At 45.3% G+C, this 21934-nt stretch overlaps 1 protein-coding gene across 2 annotated transcripts in view; it reads left to right on the forward strand.

Moving 5' to 3' along the window:
• LOC140418302 (glutamate receptor ionotropic, kainate 3-like) overlaps positions 1-21934 on the forward strand; it is a 727178-nt gene that overhangs the window by 271034 nt on the left and 434210 nt on the right. For both annotated transcript variants that reach the window (XM_072501775.1, XM_072501774.1), the window contains exon 6: positions 19979-20152. In XM_072501775.1, coding sequence (XP_072357876.1) covers positions 19979-20152 — 174 coding nt within the window. The remainder of the gene's footprint in view (positions 1-19978; positions 20153-21934) is intronic.

The raw sequence follows: 21934 nt of genomic DNA on the forward strand, positions 1-21934 counted from the left end.
GCCCGATTGAAACCAGCTCTCTTCTTAGCCACCTCTGCACTCCAGTCCTGGTAGATTCGGATCTCCGTGTTCTCCCACCTGCTGCTCCGCTCTTTCTTGGCCCATCTCAGGACACACTCTCTGTCCATAAAGCGGTGAAACCTCACCACTACAGCCCTTGGCGGCTCGTTGGCCTTGGGTCTCCTTGCTAGGACCCGGTGAGCCCCATCTAGCTCCAGAGGCCTCGGGAAGGCTCCCGCGCCCATCAGTGAATTGAGCATCGTGCTCACATATGCCCCAGCATCGGGCCCCTCCATTCCTTCGGGGAGACCCAGAATCCGAAGATTCTTCCTCCTCGACCTATTCTCCAGGTCCGCAAATCTTTCCGCCCACCTCTTGTGCAGCGCCTCGTGCGCCTCCACCTTCACCGCCAGGCCCAAGATCTCGTCCTCGTTCTCCAAGGCTTTTTGCCGCACCTCCCGGATCGCCGCCCCTTGGGCCTTCTGGGTCTCCACTAGCTTCTCAATCGCCGCCTTCATTGGTGCCAGCATTTCGGTTTTCAGCTCCTCAAAGCAGCGTTGAAGAAATCCCTGCTTCTCCTGTGACCACTGCGCCCATGCTGCTTGGTCTCAACCCGCCGCCATCTTGTTTTTTCTCCCTCTCACTTTTCGCTGCTCCAAGATCACTTTTTTCACCGCTCCACTCCTGGTCCAATCCATATAATGTCGGGGGGACCTTGCTGTCACCTTCCCACACTGGAAGCCGTCGAACAATTGCCGTTGGGGCCCCTCTAGAGAGCCCAAAAGTCTGTTCCCGGCGGGAGCTTCCGAACGTACAACCTACCTAGGCATAGCCGCAACCGGAAGACCCCTCAATTGGTACTTGCCAGTCCCAACCTCCTTTATTTTTTTTTTCATGTTTGCAAAAAGTTTTCATGGGATTTGGATGCCGCTAGATGGGTAATCAATGACCATCCATAAATGCCTATGACAAGGTGATGTTGAGCTGCCTTGTTGAATTATGACAGTCTACATTGTGCAGGTACACCCACAGTGCTGATAGAGAGGAAGTTCCAGGATTTTGACCCAGCAACAATGAAGGAACAGCGATATATTTCCAAGTCAGGATGGTATGGGGCTTGGAGAGAAAGTTGTAAATGGTGAGGGCTCCATGCCGTAATGAAGCAGCCCATGTTGAAATGCAGCAAGACCTGGACAATATCCAGGCTTGGGCTGACAAGTGGCAAGTTGCATTCGCACAACATAAGTGCCATGCATTGACCATATTCTAAGGAGGATCTAACCACCACCCCTTGACATTCAATGGCATTACCATTGCTGAATCCCCCACAATCAACATCCTGGGGGCTACCATTGATTGGAAACTGAACGAGACTAGCCATATTAATACTGTGGCTATCAGGGCAGGTCAAAGACTAGGAATCCTATGATGAGTAACTCACCTCCTGACCCCGCAAAGCCTGTCCACCATCTACAAGGCACAAGTCAGGAGTGTCATGGAATACTCTCCACTTGCCTGGATGAGTGCAGCTCCAACAACACTCAAGAAGCTTGACACCATCCAGGACAAAACAGTCCACTTGATTGCTCCTCCTTCCACAAACATTCAAACCCTCCACCACTGATGGACAGTGGCAGCCGTGTGTACCATCTACAAGATGAACAGCAGTAACTCACCAAGGTTACTGAGACAGCACCTTCCAAACCCACGACCACTACCATCTAGAAGGACAAGGGCAGCAGGTGTCTGGGAACCCCACCACCTGGAGGTTCCCCTCCAAATCACTCACCATCCTGACTTGGAAATATATCACTGCTCCTTCACTGTCGTTACGGCAACATCCTGGAACTGCCTCTGTAACACCACAGTGAATGTACCTGCACCTCAGGGGCTGCACCGGTTCAAGAAGGCAACTCACCACCACCTTCTGAAGGGCAACTAGGGATGGACAATAAATGCTGGCCTAACCAGCGACGCCCGCATCCTGTAAATAATTTTTAAAATGTTTTTAATGCATCTGCTGCCCTTGTTTTTCCAGGTGGTAGCGGTTGCAGCTTTGGTAGGTGCTGTCGAAGGTGTGTTGGTAAGTTGTTGCAGTGCAGATTGTAGATGATACACACTGCTGCCACTCGGTATTGGTGGTGGAGGGATTGAATGTTTAAGGTGGTGGAAGAGGTGCCAATCCATTGGGCTGCTTTGTTCTGGATGGTGTTGAGTGTCTTGGAGTGTTATTGGAGCCGCACGTTTCCAGGCTAGTGGAGAGTATTACATCATATTCCTGACTTTTGTCTTGAAAATGGTGGCCAGGCTTTTGGGAGTCCAGTTCAGTTTCTGGTCAATAGCAACACCCAGGATGTTGGTATTGAGGGATTTAGCAATGGTGATACCATTGATTATCATGGGGAGATGGTTAAATTCTTTCTTGTTGAAGATGGTCATTGTCTCTCACTTGTGTGGCATGAATGCAAACCTGATCAGTGCAAACCTGAATGCAATTATCAGTGCAAACCTGAAAATGGACCAAGTCTGGCTGCACATGGACATGGACAGCTTCAGTATCTGTGGATGTTAAGTAATGGGTTAAGAGACATTGCAATTAGTTGTCTCATTTATGTTAAGTATGCATAAATTGACACTGATATGTAAAGGGGCTTCAGGTGGCCTCTGTCAGGTGGTGTGTTGTTAAGAGTTTTGTGCAGAGGTTGTGGAAGTGAAATAAATGGTGTTTGGTGAAAAGGGACAAGAACTTTAGACTCTTCATTTCACAGCAACTAAAACGTCTAAAAATGGTAGCAGAGGATGGTTGCTGTGCAAATGTGAAGGTTTGAAAGATACAACTTTTCCTGATCAAACCAAGGAGTGAGTGAGAAGGAAAAAAAAAAGTAACATGGCTGAACCCAGGATAAAGATGGCTGGATATGACTATCGTCCCTTATTTTCTGAAAGGGAATCGTATGACCAATGGAGAAGTGCAGTAGTTATGTGGACTAAAGTGACTGCCTTGTGAAAGAGAAAACAAGGTGTGGCTTTGGCTCTTTCTCTACCATATGGCAGTAAAATCCAAAACAAAGTGCTTTCTGAGCTGGAATTAGAAGAGGTAGACTCAGAAGAAGGTCTGGAGACTTTAATACTTATATGGATAAGATTTATAAGAAAGATGACTTGTTAAGTGCGTATGAAGCATGGTCGGATGTTGATAAGTTCCGTAAAATGGAGGATATCTCCATGGAAGACTATACAATGGAATTTGGCAGACTATATAAAAGGCTGCAGAAACACAATCTGGAATTTCCACAGTCTGTGTTGGCCTTTAAATTACTTCACTGTGCTAGAGTGAGCAACATGGATAGGCTCCTGGTTTTGACAGGAGTTCAGTTTACTGATAAGGATACCTGATTCGAACAAATGACAAAAGCTTTACAAAAGCTTCTGGGGAAACATTCGATTCTGATGACCCAAATAAGTCAGCCTGCAATAAGGCAGAATATGGAAGATACACTAGTAACAGGATGGCGAAATTGTATGGCTACGAACAGGGCTCAAGACTATAGACGGAGACTGAGACAAGGAAATTGTGAAGACAGAAACCCAGTTAGAATCTACAATAGGAAGATGAACCCCAGAAATGCACGGGACATGATAAATCAATGTTTTCGATGTGACTCTCAATACCATTATGCTTTCAACTGTCCAACTCGTTATGATAGAGTGTTTGAAGCGACACATGACACGGAAGAGTCAGAAGAGGAAAAAGATAGTGACCAGAAAGAAGGCATTGTCCTATTGATAAGCAGTTTTACACCGATAATGAGGGTGTTGGTTGCAGAATCTTTCAACTGTGCTGTATTGGACAGTGGCTGCACATCTACTGTGTGTGGAATTGACTGGTTAAAATGTTACCTGGACTCTTTGAATGCTGAAAATCGTAACAAGGTTAAGGAATTTGAAAGTTCCACAAGTTTCAGGTTTGGGGATGATAATACTCTGAAGTCGCTGAAAAGAGTGGTGATCCCTTGCAATATTGCCGGAGTGAATCATTTCATTAGCACGGATGTTGTATCAAGTGAGATACCTTTGCTTCTGAGCAGTCCATCGATGAAGAAAGCACACATGAAACTGGATATGGAACAGGATAAGGCAGCAGTTTTTGGAAAGACTGTGGACTTACAATTTACACAGTCGGAACACTATTGTATTCCATTACTGACAAATAATTTTTCAAGTAGAGTGATTCAGGATGTGTTAATGGCAGTTGAAAATGGGACTTTAGCTGATAAATAAGGGGCTGTTTAGCACAGGGCTAAATCGCTGGCTTTGAAAGCAGACCAAGGCAGGCCAGCAGCAAGGTTTGATTCCCATAACAGCCTCCCTGAACAGGCGCCGGAATGTGGCGACTAGGGGCTTTTCACAGTAACTTCATTTGAAGCCTACTTGTGACAATAAGCGATTTTCATTTCATTTTTCATTTCATAAAAAGCTTGTGGTATTAAAACTGCATAGACAATTTGCACATCCGCCTCCTCGGAGGCTGAAAAATGTATTAAAGGATGCAGGGGTAAGGGATGACGACTATACTAAACTGATAGAACAGGTTAGTGACCGCTGTGAAGTTTGTAGGAAGTACAGAAGGACACCAGCACGACCGATAGTAACCCTACCTTTGGCCAGGGATTTTAACGACATTGTGGCCATGGACCTTAAGATCTGGGATAAAGCAAATAATATATTTATTTTGCATTTTGTAGATTTAGCAACCAGATTTAGTCATTCAATGATTGTACAAAGTAAAGAAAAGAGAGTAATTCTGGATCAAATCGTGGAAAAATGGATAGGGACAGGAATGGGTCCACCGGCAAAATTCCTTACGGACAATGGGGGAGAATTTGCTAATGATGAGTTTATGGATATGTGTGAAAACATGAATATCAGAGTTATGAATATGGCTGCAGAAAGCCCATTTAGTAATGGTGTCTGTGAAAGAAATCATGCTGTCATCGATGACATGCTTCAGAAAATTTTGGCAGATCGACCCAATTGCAGGCTAAATTCAGCTTTAGCATGGGCAGTACATGCAAAGAATTCATTGCAGATGGTTGGGGGCTATAGTCCTTATCAATTAGTGTTTGGTAGAAATCCTAAAATTTCGTCCATTTTGGATGACCAGCCTCCAGCTTGGGAGGGTACAACAATTAGCTCTGATTTTGCTAAACATTTAAATGCATTACATAGCAGTAGAAAAGCTTTTTTGGAAGCAGAAGCCTCTGAAAGAATTCACAGAGCTTTAAGACATAACGTACGGCCATCAGATGCCGTTTTTCAGCAAGGAGACATGGTATACTATAAGAGAGACAATTCTAATGAATGGAAAGGCTCAGAGAAGATCATAGGCATAGATGGCAAAACAATTATTTTGCAACATGGTAATCAAACTGTTAGGGTCCATTCATCAAGGATAATGGGTACAGATTACAAATTTTCAAATTTAGACAGAGCAGACAGACATGACGAGGAACCAGAGTCATCTGGTACGCATGTGTTACAGAACTATGAGGACCAATTAACTGATATAGACAGGGTTTCTGTGGAGGAACACAACACTTCTGGTGAATTAAAACAGGCCATTTTTCCGAAAGGGCAACTGCCAAAAGTTGGTACAAAAGTGACATACTTGCCTGAAGGGTCTAGTCAATGGAAGGATGCAACTGTTATTAGTAGAGCAGGGAAGGCCACTGGACAGTATAAACATTGGTTGAATGTGCAGCATTCAGGGGAAGGAGTCAAGACAATGGATTGGGAAAACGAAGTTCAAAAATGGAGGGCACAGAAACACAGTGCCAGTTCAGATAATACATCCGATAGTGAACTGGTCCGCAGGAAAAGGTCGAGAACTATTGAAAGGACATCCCATAGCAGAAGGGAAAGATCAAACAGTAGCAGTACAGAACGAGATACCAGGCGGGAGAGGGGACGTAATTTGTCAAGATCTCGGAACATGAGTACGACTACAAATACTAATAGGAGTCGAAGCCCACATGCACATGAGATTTTGGTGGCTTCAAATAAATTAGATGAAAAAGTTATGAAAGAAGCTAAACAGCGAGAATTGCATAGTTGGAGTGAATTTGGGGTATACACGGAAGTACCTCACACGGGAGGGTTTAAACTAGTATGGCAGGGGGGTGGGCACGGGAGCAATAGGTCAGAAGGTGAGAGCGTTGAGGGAGAACTAGGGAATATGGACAGTGTGGCTCTGAGGCAGAGCAGACGGGGAGAAGTTGCTGAACACAGCGGGTCTGGTGGCCTGAAGTGCATATGTTTTAATGCAAGGAGCATTACGGGTAAGGCAGATGAACTTAGAGCTTGGATTACTACTTGGAACTATGATGTTGTTGCCATTACAGAGACCTGGTTGAGGGAAGGGCAGGATTGGCAGCTAAACGTTCCAGGTTTTAGATGTTTCAGGCGGGATAGAGGGGGATGTAAAAGGGGAGGCGGAGTTGCGCTACTTGTTCAGGAGAGTATCACAGCTATACAGCGAGAGGACACCTCAGAGGGCAGTGAGGCTATATGGGTAGAGATCAGGAATAAGAAGGGTGCAGTCACAATGTTGGGGGTATACTACAGGCCTCCCAACAGCCAGCGGGAGATAGAGGAGCAGATAGGCAGACAGATTTTGGAAAAGAGTAAAAACAACAGGGTTGTGGTGATGGGAGACTTCAACTTCCCCAATATTGACTGGGACTCACTTAGTGCCAGGGGCTTAGACGGGGCAGAGTTTGTAAGGAGCATCCAGGAGGGCTTCTTAAAACAATATGTAAACAGTCCAACTAGGGAAGAGGCGGTACTGGACCTGGTATTGGGGAATGAGCCCGGCCAGGTGGTAGATGTTTCAGTAGGGGAGCATTTCGGTAACAGTGACCACAATTCAGTAAGTTTTAAAGTACTGGTGGACAAGGATAAGAGTGGTCCGAGGATGAATGTGCTAAATTGGGGGAAGGCTAATTATAACAATATTAGGCGGGAACTGAAGAGCATAGATTGGGGGCGGATGTTTGAGGGCAAATCAACATCTGACATGTGGGAGGCTTTCAAGTGTCAGTTGATAGGAATACAGGACAGGCATGTTCCTGTGAGGAAGAAAGACAAATACGGCAATTTTCGGGAACCTTGGATGACGAATGATATTGTAGGCCTCGTCAAAAAGAAAAAGGAGGCATTTGTCAGGGCTAAAAGGCTGGGAACAGACGAAGCCTGTGTGGCATATAAGGAAAGTAGGAAGGAACTTAAGCAGGGAGTCAGGAGGGCTAGAAGGGGTCATGAAAAGTCATTGGCAAATAGGGTTAAAGAAAATCCCAAGGCTTTTTACACTTACATAAAAAGCAAGAGGGTAGCCAGGGAAAGGGTTGGCCCACTGAAGGATAGGCAAGGGAATCTATGTGTGGAGCCAGAGGAAATGGGCGAGGTACTAAATGAATACTTTGCATCAGTATTCACCAAAGAGAAGGAATTGGTAGATGTTGAGTCTGGAGAAGGGGGTGTAGATAGCCTGGGTCACATTGTGATCCAAAAAGACGAGGTGTTGGGTGTCTTAAAAAATATTAAGGTAGATAAGTCCCCAGGGCCGGATGGGATCTACCCCAGAATACTGAAGGAGGCTGGAGAGGAAATTGCTGAGGCCTTGACAGAAATCTTTGGATCCTCGCTGTCTTCAGGGGATGTCCCGGAGGACTGGAGAATAGCCAATGTTGTTCCTCTGTTTAAGAAGGGTGGCAGGGATAATCCCGGGAACTACAGGCCGGTGAGCCTTACTTCAGTGGTAGGGAAATTACTGGAGAGAATTCTTCGAGACAGGATCTACTCCCATTTGGAAGCAAATGGACGTATTAGTGAGAGGCAGCACGGTTTTGTGAAGGGGAGGTCGTGTCTCACTAACTTGATAGAGTTTTTCGAGGAGGTCACTAAGATGATTGATGCAGGTAGGGCAGTAGATGTTGTCTATATGGACTTCAGTAAGGCCTTTGACAAGGTCCCTCATGGTAGACTAGTACAAAAGGTGAAGTCACACGGGATCAGGGGTGAACTGGCAAGGTGGATACAGAACTGGCTAGGCCATAGAAGGCAGAGGGTAGCAATGGAGGGATGCTTTTCTAATTGGAGGGCTGTGACCAGTGGTGTTCCACAGGGATCAGTGCTGGGACCTTTGCTCTTTGTAGTATATATAAATGATTTGGAGGAAAATGTAACTGGTCTGATTAGTAAGTTTGCAGACGACACAAAGGTTGGTGGAATTGCGGATAGCGATGAGGACTGTCTGAGGATACAGCAGGATTTAGATTGTCTGGAGACTTGGGCGGAGAGATGGCAGATGGAGTTTAACCTGGACAAATGTGAGGTAATGCATTTTGGAAGGGCTAATGCAGGTAGGGAATATACAGTGAATGGTAGAACCCTCAAGAGTATTGAAAGTCAAAGAGATCTAGGAGTACAGGTCCACAGATCACTGAAAGGGGCTACACCGGTGGAGAAGGTAGTCAAGAAGGCATACGGCATGCTTGCCTTCATTGGCCGGGGCATTGAGTATAAGAATTGGCAAGTCATGTTGCAGCTGTATAGAACCTTAGTTAGGCCACACTTGGAGTATAGTGTTCAATTCTGGTCGCCACACTACCAGAAGGATGTGGAGGCTTTAGAGAGGGTGCAGAAGAGATTTACCAGAATGTTGCCTGGTATGGAGGGCATAAGCTATGAGGAGCGATTGAATAAACTCGGTTTGTTCTCACTGGAACGAAGGAGGTTGAGGGGCGACCTGATAGAGGTATACAAAATTATGAGGGGCATAGACAGAGTGGATAGTCAGAGGCTTTTCCCCAGGGTAGAGGGGTCAATTACTAGGGGGCATAGGTTTAAGGTGACAGGGGCAAAGTTTAGAGTAGATGTACGAGGCAAGTTTTTTACGCAGAGGGTAGTGGGTGCCTGGAACTCACTACCGGAGGAGGTAGTGGAGGCAGGGACGATAGGGACATTTAAGGGGCATCTTGACAAATATATGAATAGGATGGGAATAGAAGGATACGGACCCAGGAAGTGTAGAAGATTGTAGTTTAGTCGGGCAGTATGGTCGGCACGGGCTTGGAGGGCCGAAGGGCCTGTTCCTGTGCTGTACATTTCTTTGTTCTTTGTTCTTTGTACCGGATAGGGGACAAAGAGCTCTATCCCACAGATGGATTTGCACGGAAAAGGTTCTTCCGGATGGAACTTATAAGCCAAAGGCCAGGCTCGTGGCAAGGGGATTTGAAGAAAACTTCGAAGATCAGGATTTAAGGGTAGATTCACCTACAGCAGGAAAGGTTATTTTAAAGATCTTCTTGGCTCTATTAGCCACAAAGGCATGGGAATGCAAATCTATAGATATAAAAGCTGCCTTTTTGCAGGGGCCTCAGCTCCAGAGAGACATTTTTCTCCGTCCTCCTAAAGAAGCAGCTAACACAGAAGGGGTACTCTGGAAGTTGAACAAATGTGTATATGGATTAAATGATGCATCTAGAGTCTGGTATTTTTCGGGAAGGTCAGTTTTGTTAAAGTTAGGCTGTTGCCAGTTGAAAGCAGATCCTGCAATGTTTTACTGGCACTATAAAGGAAATCTTTCTGGCATTTTTATGATGCATGTCGATGATTTTTTGTGGGGTGGGTCTAGTGATTTTGAAGCTATTGTAATCTCTGGTTTGAGGAAAGAATTCAGGGTTGGAAGTCAGGCTTCCGGTGCATTTAAATATATTGGACTGGAAATTGGACAGACTAAGTTAGGGGCAACTTTACGTCAGCAATCATATTTGGAAAGCATCACCCCAATAGCAATTAGTCGTGGCCGAGTTTCACAAAAAGACGCAATGGTTTCAAAGATAGAAAAAGAGCAACTGCGAAGTTTAATTGGGCAGCTGAACTGGTTAGATAGACAGACTAGACCGGACGTGAGTTTTGATGTCTGAGAGTTGAGTACAAAAATTAATGATCCCAAAGTGGAAGACATAATAAGAGCAAATAAAGCGTTGGCCAAACTAAAAATGCAGGAGTGTGTTTTGAAGTTACCGGTTTTAGGTGACCTTAAGCACTTGAAACTCATAGTTTATAGTGATGCATCCTACGCAAATTTATGTGATGGGGTTTCAAGCGCAGGAGGTTTTATAATTTTCCTTTTGGGGAACAATGGTAAATGTTGCCCACTTGTGTGGGAAACAAAGAAAATAAGGAGAGTGGCAAAAAGCACTTTGGTTGCTGAGACATTAAGCCTTGTAGAGGCGGTGGATATGGCTTTTTATATAAGTATGATATTGACAGAAATTTTGGGATTAGGGGATTTGGGTAATATACCTATTCACTGTCACATTGACAATAAATCCCTGTGGGAAAATGTGCACTCTACAAAAAGTATCATTGAAAAGAGGTTACGGATAGACATCGCAAGTTTGAAGCAGATGTTGGACAGAGGGGAAATAACAAAAATTTAATGGGTCGACAGGAGCTATCAACTGTCAAGACTGCTTTACTAAAAGAGGGGCGAGTTCACAGAAACATTTGGATATTGTTAATGAAGGGCGCTTGTTTCTGTGACTTTTTTCTTTCTCGTCCAAACAAAAAAAAAAGGAGGGGACATTGTGTGTGTTTTTGAGTTTTTTGAAATTTTGTTTTCACCTAATTATTTTTTTTCTCCAAGGAAGGGGAGACTGTTAAGTAATGGGTTAAGAGACATTGCAATTAGTTGTCTCATTTATGTTAAGTATCCATTCATTGACATTGATATGTAAAGGGGCTTCAGGTGGCCTCTGTCAGGTGGCGTGTTGTTAAGAGTTTTGTGCAGCGGCTGTGGAAGTGAAATAAATGTGTTTGGTGAAAAGGGACAAGAACTTTAGACTTTTCATTTCACAGCAACAAAAACGTCTAAAATGGAGTCACAAATGGTGCTGAATCGTATGCAATCATCAACAAACCGGTGGCACGGTACAGTGGGCGGCATGGTCGCACAGTGGTTAGCACTGTTGCTTCACAGCTCCAGGGTCCTAGATTCGATTTCCGACTTTGGTCACTGTCTGTGTGGAATCTGGGGGGGGCGATTCTCCCAAATGGAGCCCAAGTGTTCGCGCCATCATGAACGCCGTCGCGTTTCACGACGGCGCGAACCGGGCCTGGGTACGACCTATTCTGTCCGCCACAGGGGGCCAGCACAGCCCCGGAGCGGTTCATGCCACTCCAGCCTCCTTTCCCGGTGCCAAATAGGTGCCGCGCCAACCCGCGCATGTGCAGTTGGGCCGCGCCAACCTTCTCATGCGCGGGGGACTTCTTTAACGCGCCAGCCCCGACTCAACATGGCGTCGGTGTTCAGGGACTGGCCGCGCAGGGAAGTAGGCCCGGTGGGGAGAGAGGCCGGCCCGCCGATCCATGGGCCCCGATTGCGGACCAGACCCGATTGGAGGCCCCCCCGGTGAAGGAGCCATCCCCCCACAGGCCGCCCCTTGACCATTCGCGCAGAGTTCCCGCTGGCAGCGACCAGGGGTGAACGGTGCCGGTGGGACTCTGTCGTATCCGCGTGGCCACTCGGCCCATCCGGGCCAGAGAAGCGGCGTCCCGCGGTTGGCACCGCGCCTACCGCACCACCGCAAATGGCGCCAATTCTCCGCACCTCGGAGAATCACACGCTAGCGTCGGGGTGTGGTTATGGCGATTCTCCAGTTCATTTCATAAGAGGGTCATTCAGGAGTCTGATAACAGCAGGGAAGAAACTGTTTTTGAATCCGTTAGTGCATGTTCTGAGATTCTTGTATCTCCTGCCTGATGGAAGAGGTTGGGAGAGAGAATTATCCAGCTGGGAAGGTCGTTTGATTATGCTGCCACTTTCACAAGGCAGCAGTAGGTGTAGACAGAGCCAATGGATAGGAGGTGGGTTTGCATGATGGACTGGGATGTGTTCACAACTATCTGGAGTTTCTTATGGTCTTGGCCGAGCAGTTACCATACCAGGCTGTGATGTAGCCAGATTGGATGCTTTCTATGGTACATCTGTAAAAATTGGACAAGCCGAATTTCCTTAGTTTCTTGAGGCGCTGTTGTGCTTTCATGGTCGTAGCATCGATGTGGGTGGACCAGGTCAGATTGTTGTGTACACCTCGGAATTTGAAGCTATCAACCATCTCCACCTCGGCATCATTGATGCAGGCAGGGGTGTGTACGATACTTTGCTTCCTGAAGTCAATAACCAGGTCCTTAGTTTGCTGACGTTGAGGGAGAGATTGTTGTCATTACACCACGCCACTAGGTTCCTTATCTCCTCCTGTACTCCAACTCATCGTTGTTAGTGATCTGGCCCACTGTGGTCGTGTCATCAGTAAACTTGTAGATGGAGTTGGAGCCACATTTTGCCACACAGCCGTGTGTATATAGGAAATTTAGTAGCAAGGCCCCGGTATTGAGGACTATCGTGGAGGAGGTTATGTTGCTTATCATTACTGATTGTGGTCTATGGGTCAGGAAATCGAAGATCACTTGCAGAGGGAGGAACCAAGTCCCAGGTTTGGAGTTTTGATATCAGTTTAGCTGGGATTATGGTGTTGAAGGCGGAGTTGTCGTCAGTGAATAGGAGTCTGACGTAGGAGGTCTTGTTGTTGAGATGCTCCAGGGATGAGTGTAGGGTCAAAGAGATAGCGTCTGCTGTGGACCGGTTGTGGCGGTACGCAAATTGCAGTGGATCAAGGCATTCTGGGAGTATGGAGTTGATGTGTCTCATGACCAACCTCTCGAAGCACTTCATAGTGATAGATGTCAAGGCCACCAGATGATAGTTGTTGAGGCATGTTGCCTGGTTCTACTTTGGCACCGGTATGATGGCAGTCTTCTTGAAGCAGGTAGGCACCTCGGAGCAGAGTAGGGAGAGGTTGAAGGTGCCCGCGAATACACCCGCCAGTTGGTCTGTGCAGGATCTGAGTGCATGACCAGGGACTCCGTCAGGACCCATTGCTTTCCGAGGGTTTTCTTTCAAAAAAGCCAATCTGATTTCTGAAGCTGTGACGATAGGTATGGATGTGTCCAAGGCTGCTGGGGCAGTTGACAATGGTTTGTTGCTTTACTGCTCAAAACGAGCATAGAATGCATTGAGTTCATTGAAAAGGGTGCGCTGTTGCTGGAGATTCTACTCCGTTTTGCTTTGCAGCAGGTTATGTTGTTTAAGCATTGCCACAACCGACAAGAGTCCGTACGTTAGTCTGTGACTCTAGTTTACTCTGGCATTGTCCCTTGGCATTCCTGGTGGCTTTGCAGAGGTCGTACTGAGATATTTTGTATAGGACAGGGTCACCTGTCTTGAATGTCTCAGACCTATCCTTCAGTAGGGAGTGAATCTCCCGGTTAAACCATGGTTGCCAGTTGGGGGATGCGCGTACTATCTTATTTGCACGCAGCAGTCCACACATTTGTTGGTGAAGTCTGTGATGGCAGTGGCATCCTCGCTTAGGTTGGCCACTGAGTTCTTGAATATGGACCAGTCTATTGACTCCAAGCAGTCGCGTAGGAGATCTTCGGTTGCCTCGAACCAGCATTACTCGACCTTCTTAACCGGATTCTCCCACATATGTTTCTGCTTGTATTCTTGGAGAAGGAGCCCCGTCTTGTGGTCCAGTTTTCTGAACTGAGGTCGGAGGATGGATCTGTAGGTGCCCTTGATGTTTGTGAAGCAGTGGTCAAGGATGTTGGTGCCCCTTGTGCGACAAGAGATGTGTTGATGGAATTTTGGCAGTACACTTTTGAGGTTGGCCTGTTTGATGTCCCCAGCCACAATTAACAAGGCCTTTGGGTATTCTGTTTCATTGTTATTTATAGCAGTGTACAATTTATCAACCACCTTCTTCGCTTCCACCTGGGGGGGAATGTAGACTGCCGTGATGATTTTTTTTTGTTTGTTTTATAAATTTAGAGTGCCCAATTCATTTTTCCAATTATGGGGGGCAATTTAGCGTGGCCAATCCACATAGCTTGCACATTTTTGGGTTGTGGGGGCGAAACCCACGCAAACACGGGGTGAATGTGCAAACTCCACACGGACAGTGATCCAGAGCCAGGATTGAACCTGGGACCTCGGCGCCGTGAGGCAGCAGTGCTATCCACTGCACCATCATGCTGCCCCGACTGCCGTGATGATGGCAGAAGTGAACTCCCGTGGAAGGTAGTACAGGCTGCACTTCACAGTCAGGGATTCCAGGTACGGGGAGCAGTAGTTAAAATGCTGCCTTGATATCAAGGGCAGTCACTCTAATCTCAACTGAGTTCATCTCTTCATAGAATCCCTACAGTGTAGACAGAGTCCATTCGTCCCATCGAGTTTGCCCTTGGAAAGAACACCCTACTTCAGCCCACACCCCCACCCTATCCCGTAACCCAGTAACCCCACCTAACCCTTTGGACACTAAGGGGCAATTTAGCATTGCCAATCCACCTCACCTGCACAGCTTTGGACTGTGGGAGGAAACCGGAGCACCCGGAAGAAACCCACGCAAAAAGTGTCAACTCCACACAGTCACCCACGTCGGAATTGAACCTGGGTCCCTGGAGCTGTAAGGCAGCTGTGCTAACTACTGTGCCACCGTACCGCTGTTTGGATCAACATTGTATTGAGTTAAGTAGCCATGTGACCCTGGCAGGATCTAGACTGAGATATTACTTTTTAATAACCGTCAGCCTCATCTCATATTCCTTTTTCACCTTTATACTGACTTTCCCCATCATTATTGTCCCTGACTTCATCATTTGCCCATCACTTCAGGTTAGCCTGAATTTTTTCATGGAGCCCCACATTCTCACACATCTTTTATTTTTCACTCCCAGCATCTGATGTTTAAAGATTTCAAATGCCGGTAGATCAATTCATTAGATATTAACTGAAAATTATTATCTCCCCTTGAGCTATTTGAAATGCATGCATTGAGGCCGATCACATTTCAGATCTTGCTAAGGATCTCAAATCTCATTTCATCCAATTTGAGAGAATTATGCATGATTGTCCAATTCCGAGCTCTGCTAGAGCAGTGCTGAATTTAAGTGCAGTGGTGAGCAGCCCAAAAAAATTCTTATAATACTTCCAGAGGGATACTGATGTCACATAAATGCATTTCTTACATCTTACAACAGCATGGGGCCCCACTGATGGGCATTATGTAAAATCATCTCAGTAAATAACCTGTTCGGGGATTTGGTGCATTCCAAAGCTAAACACCCACTCTGCCCTAATATGCAACAGCTATAAAAATAACTGTTTTGTTCATTTGAACGTAGAACATTATGAAGTGGAATAAAGTACAGGATTATCTAATACCAGCACCAGAATGAAGCACACAAGTTTATTTCTGACGGTGTGGAGTGGTCTCGCAGAGGCATTCAATTTAAGAACATTAATCTCTGCTTTTTTTCTGAGCCTTTGGTATTCTGTTATTTTGTTTGTTTACTGTACTAAAACAGATACAGCATTCATTAAATGGCAATCATGGGGAAACACTCATTAGATCAATGAGGTTTTGAGCTATCTTATCGCACTAGATTAACATTCCACATAACTCTTCCCATTTGTTTAAACATGGAAAAGAAACACAGGGACCAGAACACCCAGTCAAATCATTTTTGTGAATTTTCAATAATATGCTACTCATAGGCAATTTGTCCACCCTAGAATGTTAGATGCATTACTGAATCCTTTGCTTCTATTTCACTCCTGGTGAAAGAGACAGAGAGACTGAGGACAAGAGTGAGTGGAAAAAATGTGTGGGATGAGAATGCCAGTGAAAACAAAAGGAAATTAAAATCCGTGTCTGTGGCAGTAACTTTTAAAGCCCTTCAAATGGTGTAATCTCCCTGTAATATGTTGAAATATAACATCCACCTTTGTCAGAATTGGTAATTTTTTAGCTAATTTATTTTATTTTTTTCCAATTAAGGGGTAATTTAGCTTGACCAATCCACACTACCCTGCACACCTTTGGGTTGTGAGGGTGAGTCCCACGCAGACACGGAGAGAATATGCAAACCCCACACGGACAGTGACCCGGGGCCGGGATTGAACCAGCGTCCTCGATGCCATGAGGCAGCAGTGCTAACCATTGCACCACTGTGCCGCCCCAAATGCCGGAAATTTAAAATAAAAGCAGAGAATGAACACTGCAACAATATGTCAATTGTAGTGGGTAGTTGTAAAGACTGCTGTAGGGTGTTGGATAGGCCTTAATGGAGTCTTTTGCCCTCCCCCCACCCCCCCAGCTCCTCTTCAATCATTGAATTATCATAGAATTAACAGTGCAGAAGGAGGCCATTCGGCCCATCGAGTCTGCACTGGCTTTTGGAAAGAGAACCCTACCCAAGGTCAACACCTCCACCCTATCCCCATAACCCAGTAACTCCACCCAACACTAAGGGCAATTTTGGACACTAACGGCAATTTATCACGGCTAATCCACCTAACCTGGACTGTGGGAGGAAACCGGAGCACCCGGAGGAAGCCCACGCACACACGGGGAGGATGTGCAGACTCCACACAGACAGTGACCCAAGCTGGATTCGAACCTGGGACCCTGGAGCTGTGAAGCAATTGTGCTACCCACAATGCTACCGTGCTGCCCCTCAAGTTCATATGTTTAAGTGGCTTGGAGGCCTTTTATATTCGTTCCACATTCTGTTCACACTACTGTCAGAAGAGTGATAGGCTCTGTTGTTGCAAGTAAACTGTTGATTTGGAGGTTGTTCTGGCATTCTGGATATCCTTTCATCCTCGGTTTCCATTCCTTGTTATTGAGCCGTTCTTTGTCGATTTGGCAGTTTGGTGATCGTAGTTGTTGATTTATCCCATTTTTGGGGGGGTGGACGAACGCTGCGCTCAGCTCCATACAATCTTTTCCTCTTCTTTCATAATGTGGCTCGCCGCGACACAAATGGATGTTTAGGTTTCAACAATGGAACCTTCATTCCCACTTGTTTCACAACTTTTGATTAACTTCTTCTTTTCCAGTTTTTTTTAGAGATTATGTATCTTTTCATTCAGCTCAGCAATAAATCTAATAAGTTCAGTTGAGTTGTTTTTGTTTCAGAATTATCTGCAAAATCTCCTGTATAAATTTAACAACTTTGCCTGGGTATTTAGTTCTTTCTGGAATACTTCTGCCACGGTCACTGAATGCCCCTTATTCACTTTCAGCACAATCATTAAATTTTCAATCTGTTCTGCAGAATTCACCTTCATTGCTTTTAAAGACGTTGTTTATTCTTCCTCACTGCACACCTCATCCTTCAATCCTTCATGTTGTTCAGATTGAACCGAAGTTCAAGAAGTTCATTAATTTGTATTGTTATTGCTGCAGTGACTCAACTGTTCTGATTCATCAGCAATTCCTTTTCCCGTTCCCAGCATTTAGCACAATGCTTACCAGAGACTTCTGATCCCCGAAGTTCATCATTTAAGCATTTCATGTGCTCTTTCAAGTGTTCTACTTCCTGGAAGCGGCATTCCAGCATTCTCATTAGTTCTCATTTTTCCGTATCAAATTCATCTTTCCCACTTGAAAGTTGGTCAGTTTTTCCTTGGCAGAGTATAATTTCACTAAACCAGTTAAAATGTAATTAGTCTGGACTCTTTCTGACTCACTTAGACCTGATGCACTTTGGTAGTTTCAAATTTCTTTTCTCCAGTACACTCAATTTTCCATTAAGTTTGACTCTTGAATGAGTCAAGACTGATCTGGAAGTTGGAATTTTGATCGACAGTTAAAAATGTAGGTGTAGGCTCAACTTTAAGAAGTTGCTGAAATCTAAGATGGTGCCATTTATTTGAAAACAAAGGGTTTATCTAAACTTGCTGGCATTTACTTCTTGAGCTTTTCTTCATGTTACAATGCTTCTTCAGATTTTTATTTAGTCTTCAGGATGTTAATTTTTCTCTGCATTTTGAGGGTTGAAGCTCGGAGCTGTTTCCACACTTGTTTGTGCACATGGCTCTGCCCACAATCAGGTTGAGCCCCAGGTGCAGGTCATGCATTCCCTTACATCACTGCATGGGCAGTACTGTACTCGGTCCCAGTTTAACACGATATGTGCCAAACTCTATGCCACACAGGTCAGATTCAGCCATGAACATTGTATTAACTGAATCAGCTGAGTCAACATTTAATGTGTGTATTTATCACCACCCCCCTCCCCGCCATCTTCCTCACCCCACCCATCCGCCCCAGCTGAAGTGGCAGCTGAAAGGCATTGAATCAGAAAAAATGCATTTAATCAGACAAAGGGAGCTGGATTCTCCGCAGTCCCGCGGCAAAATCGCGTTTGGCCTGGGGGCTGGAGAGTCAACATTCGCGCCAAAATCGGGCCCGGCACCGCACTGGCGATTCTCCGGGACCCGAGAATCATCAATTTCGCAATTTACTCCACACGTCTGGGGCGCCATTGCCAGAGGCCTGCCCAGCGATCCCCCGCTCTCAATCAGCCGAGTTCCCGACGCCGTGGAATTAACATGCTATGGCTGGTTGGAACTCTCGCGTGGCGACTGCGGACTCAGTCCGCGGCCGCCCTGCTGGGGGGGCAGGGGGATCGGGCACTGGGGGGGGCCCTTACGGGTGGCCAGGGGAGAGATCGGGCCAGACGGATCCACGGGCGCGCGGCTGATCAGGGGGGGCCGACATCTTCAAGGTGCCTCCGCGGTCCGAGTCTGCCATGGTGCTCGGCACAACCGCTGGAGGCCACCGCCGTGCACATGCGCGGACTCGAAACCGGAACTGTGGGGGCCCATATCCGCAGCCAAAGCTGCGTGAAGCACTCCAGGTCCCTGCTAGACCACTGCAGAACATTGAATCGGCTTGTATTTTTTCCAGGAAACTCGGGAGTGCAACGCCAGTGTGGGAGAATCCAACCCACGGCATTTAATCAGACAGGAGGAAGATGGCTGGGGATCCTGTTTCCTCTTTCCCAATTAAGTCCCTCAAAGGAGGGGATGCGGGACTCTCGCCAGCTCCCCTGCCACCGGACCGAGAGCCCACCAGAAAGTCGAGCAACATTCTGCATTTAGCCTTGCTCATGGAAAGCTTAGACTCAGTACCAGAGAGAGGTCAGCATCCACATAATTACACTGAAGAAAAGAAACAACATTATTAGATAGGAAGGAAGGAGGGAGATCATTGGTGGGGAAAGGGGATAAATCAGTGAAAACCAAAATGTACAGCAGTCAGAAAAAATAACGTGTGGCCCTTTAATTCTCTTTTATTTATTTGTGTCTTTTTATTTTGCCACTCTGCATTTACAGTATCCTCAACTTTTATTTCAGAATTTCAGCATTCAGTTATTCCAAACAGATAGATGATCCATCCATTGATCTTGCATACTTCCTCTTCTCAAACATTTACTGGCCATCTGACACAGACCATTCGGGGAGTCCACACCTCAACTTGCTAATGTACAGAGGAATTTTGTTTATAAATATAAAGATTGATTGGTCGGAAATATCTGCCTATAGGTCTTGTCTTCATGGGATCGCAGGTCAAATGCAGCAACTGGAAAGAAATGTAGCAACTTATGAAAGAAAGTTCTCAGCATTTGGCACAATATTTGCTCCATTTTAGTTAAGCAAATGCCAACTCTTTCACTTACCATGACAGTACGATTAAGAGGCACAATTAATGTGCAGCATTCTTCTTATTATTTAAAAGCTGATTCAAACCTATCTTTTTTTTGCAGCTGAGATGTCACAGTGTAGAGCAGATACTTATAGTGGTTAAAGTTTAGCACTGGAGGGTTTTACACAGCTTTCAATATTGATCATTGCAGCAGAAGGAATGTTAAGCAGAAAACCACTCGAGTGCATCATTGATAGAAGGCGGCTGCATTGGAGACAAAGGAGACAGTACAGCTATTCATTAGATTCACCGTGTGAAATGCCTTAACACAGGACTTATTCTCTCTTTCACAGGATCTCTTCGCCCTCGACTTAGATTCCTATCGCTACTGTGGTGTAAACATGACAGGATTCCGAATTTTAAACACAGAAAACCTGCATGTAGCTTCAATCATTGAAAAGTGGTCCATGGAGCGCCTCCAAGCATCTCCCAGTGCGGATTCTGGCCTACTTGATGGAATTATGACGGTACGATAGGTTTCCAAATGATCAAATGGAGTTCAAAAGTTCACAGGCAGGGATGCCAGGTTTTCTTCACTGTGATAAATAAATCACAATCTTTTTTACATACATTTAAATTCACTCCCTTTTGTATCTGTCTCCTAGTAGAATATTTAGAAACATTAGTGCGTAAGAAACAGGATCAGGAGTAGGCCATTTAGCCCCTCAAGCATATTCTGCCATTCAATACAGTCATGGCTGATCTTCTGCTTGTCTGGCCATTCACCATTCCTCTTGATTACCTGAAAGAGCAAACATTCCTCTATCCCAATCTTGAATGTACTCAATAATCGACCACCCCAACCTTCTGGGGTAGAGAATTTCAAAGATTCACAACACTTTGAGTGAAGAAATGACACCTCATCCCAGTCCTAACTGATGGTCCTTTATCCTTAGACAGTACCCCCTATAATCTAGATCCCCAGCCAGGGGAAAGAACCTCTGTAGGATTATCCCATTAAGCTCCTTCAGAATCCTGTTTGCTTTAATGGGTTCACCGCTCAATCTTCCAAACTTCATGAGTTATCGGCCCAATTACTCAGCCTGTTATCAGAGGACAAACCTTTCATTCCAGGAACCAATTTTGTGGACATTTGCTATAACCCCCTCTAAGGCAAGGATACCCTTCCTTAGCTATGGAGACCAAAACCGTACACAGACCTCACACGTGTGGCCTTATCAAATCTCAATACAATTGTAGAAAGACCCCCTTGTTCTTTTACTCCAGTCGCTGTGTAATAAGGGCCAACATATCATTTGTTTTCCCAATTGCTTGCTGTAACTGCAAGCTAACTTTTAGTGTTCCTTGTACCCCCAAGTCTCTAAACATCAATATTAAAATGTATCATGCCTTAAAAAAATTATTCTGCCTTTCTACTCTCACACTTCTTCTCACCTCACACTTCTTAACCTTATACTCCATCTGCCACCTTGATGCCCACTCACTTAACCTTAACATATACTTCTTTGAGCCTCTTTATCGGTTCCTAGCTTTGTCTCTTTGGCAAACTTGGAAAAGTTACTCTTGGTCACCCCTCCGAATATTTTGTTTGGCCATTCATTTCCTGCTTGAAGCTTTATGGGTGCTTTACTACACTGGTAGTGTAGTAAAGATGCTATGTAAATACTGGTTATTGTTGTTGCTGGATTAGGGATAGCGGCCAGTTTCTAGGAATCAACTTATTTTCTCTTCCTTGAGAACGGCTAGTAAATGTTTCATACACTGGTATAGGAGCATCTGACTGTTTATCAACATTTAACACATTGCCCAAATTTCAACATTTCAAAAATTATAATATTCCCATTACAAAATCAATGCAACTAAATTAAACCATTCAAATAGACTCTGAAGCTTAGAACCGTGATAGCAAATTGGCTTACAATGCATTGTCTAAGGTTAGTTCATGAAGAGTAATTCAAGAGCTCAGTACTATAAATGCTGAGCTCTTTAATTCCCTGGTATATACAAATGCACTGTGAAATACTGGGCTAGCTAGTATGTCCTCCATTTCTTTAATAAGTGAAGTGGATATGGAGTGACGTCAGTAGATGTGCTCAGCATCTGTTGTTTCCAATTATTAAAAGCCCTCCTGTCTCACTTTCCAAAATAGAAAATATGTTTGTTTTGCCCAATACTGATACGCTTACTCCATGGTGATGGTTCAGATTCTAGGTAGATAGGTTTGCAATGAACTGATTGTAGCCACTAACTGAATCCGTGGTAGCATGTGCCAGTGTGAATACTTCCTT

This window comes from Scyliorhinus torazame, chromosome 1, assembly GCF_047496885.1.
Source record: "Scyliorhinus torazame isolate Kashiwa2021f chromosome 1, sScyTor2.1, whole genome shotgun sequence".
NCBI classification, from domain to species: Eukaryota; Metazoa; Chordata; class Chondrichthyes; order Carcharhiniformes; family Scyliorhinidae; genus Scyliorhinus; species Scyliorhinus torazame.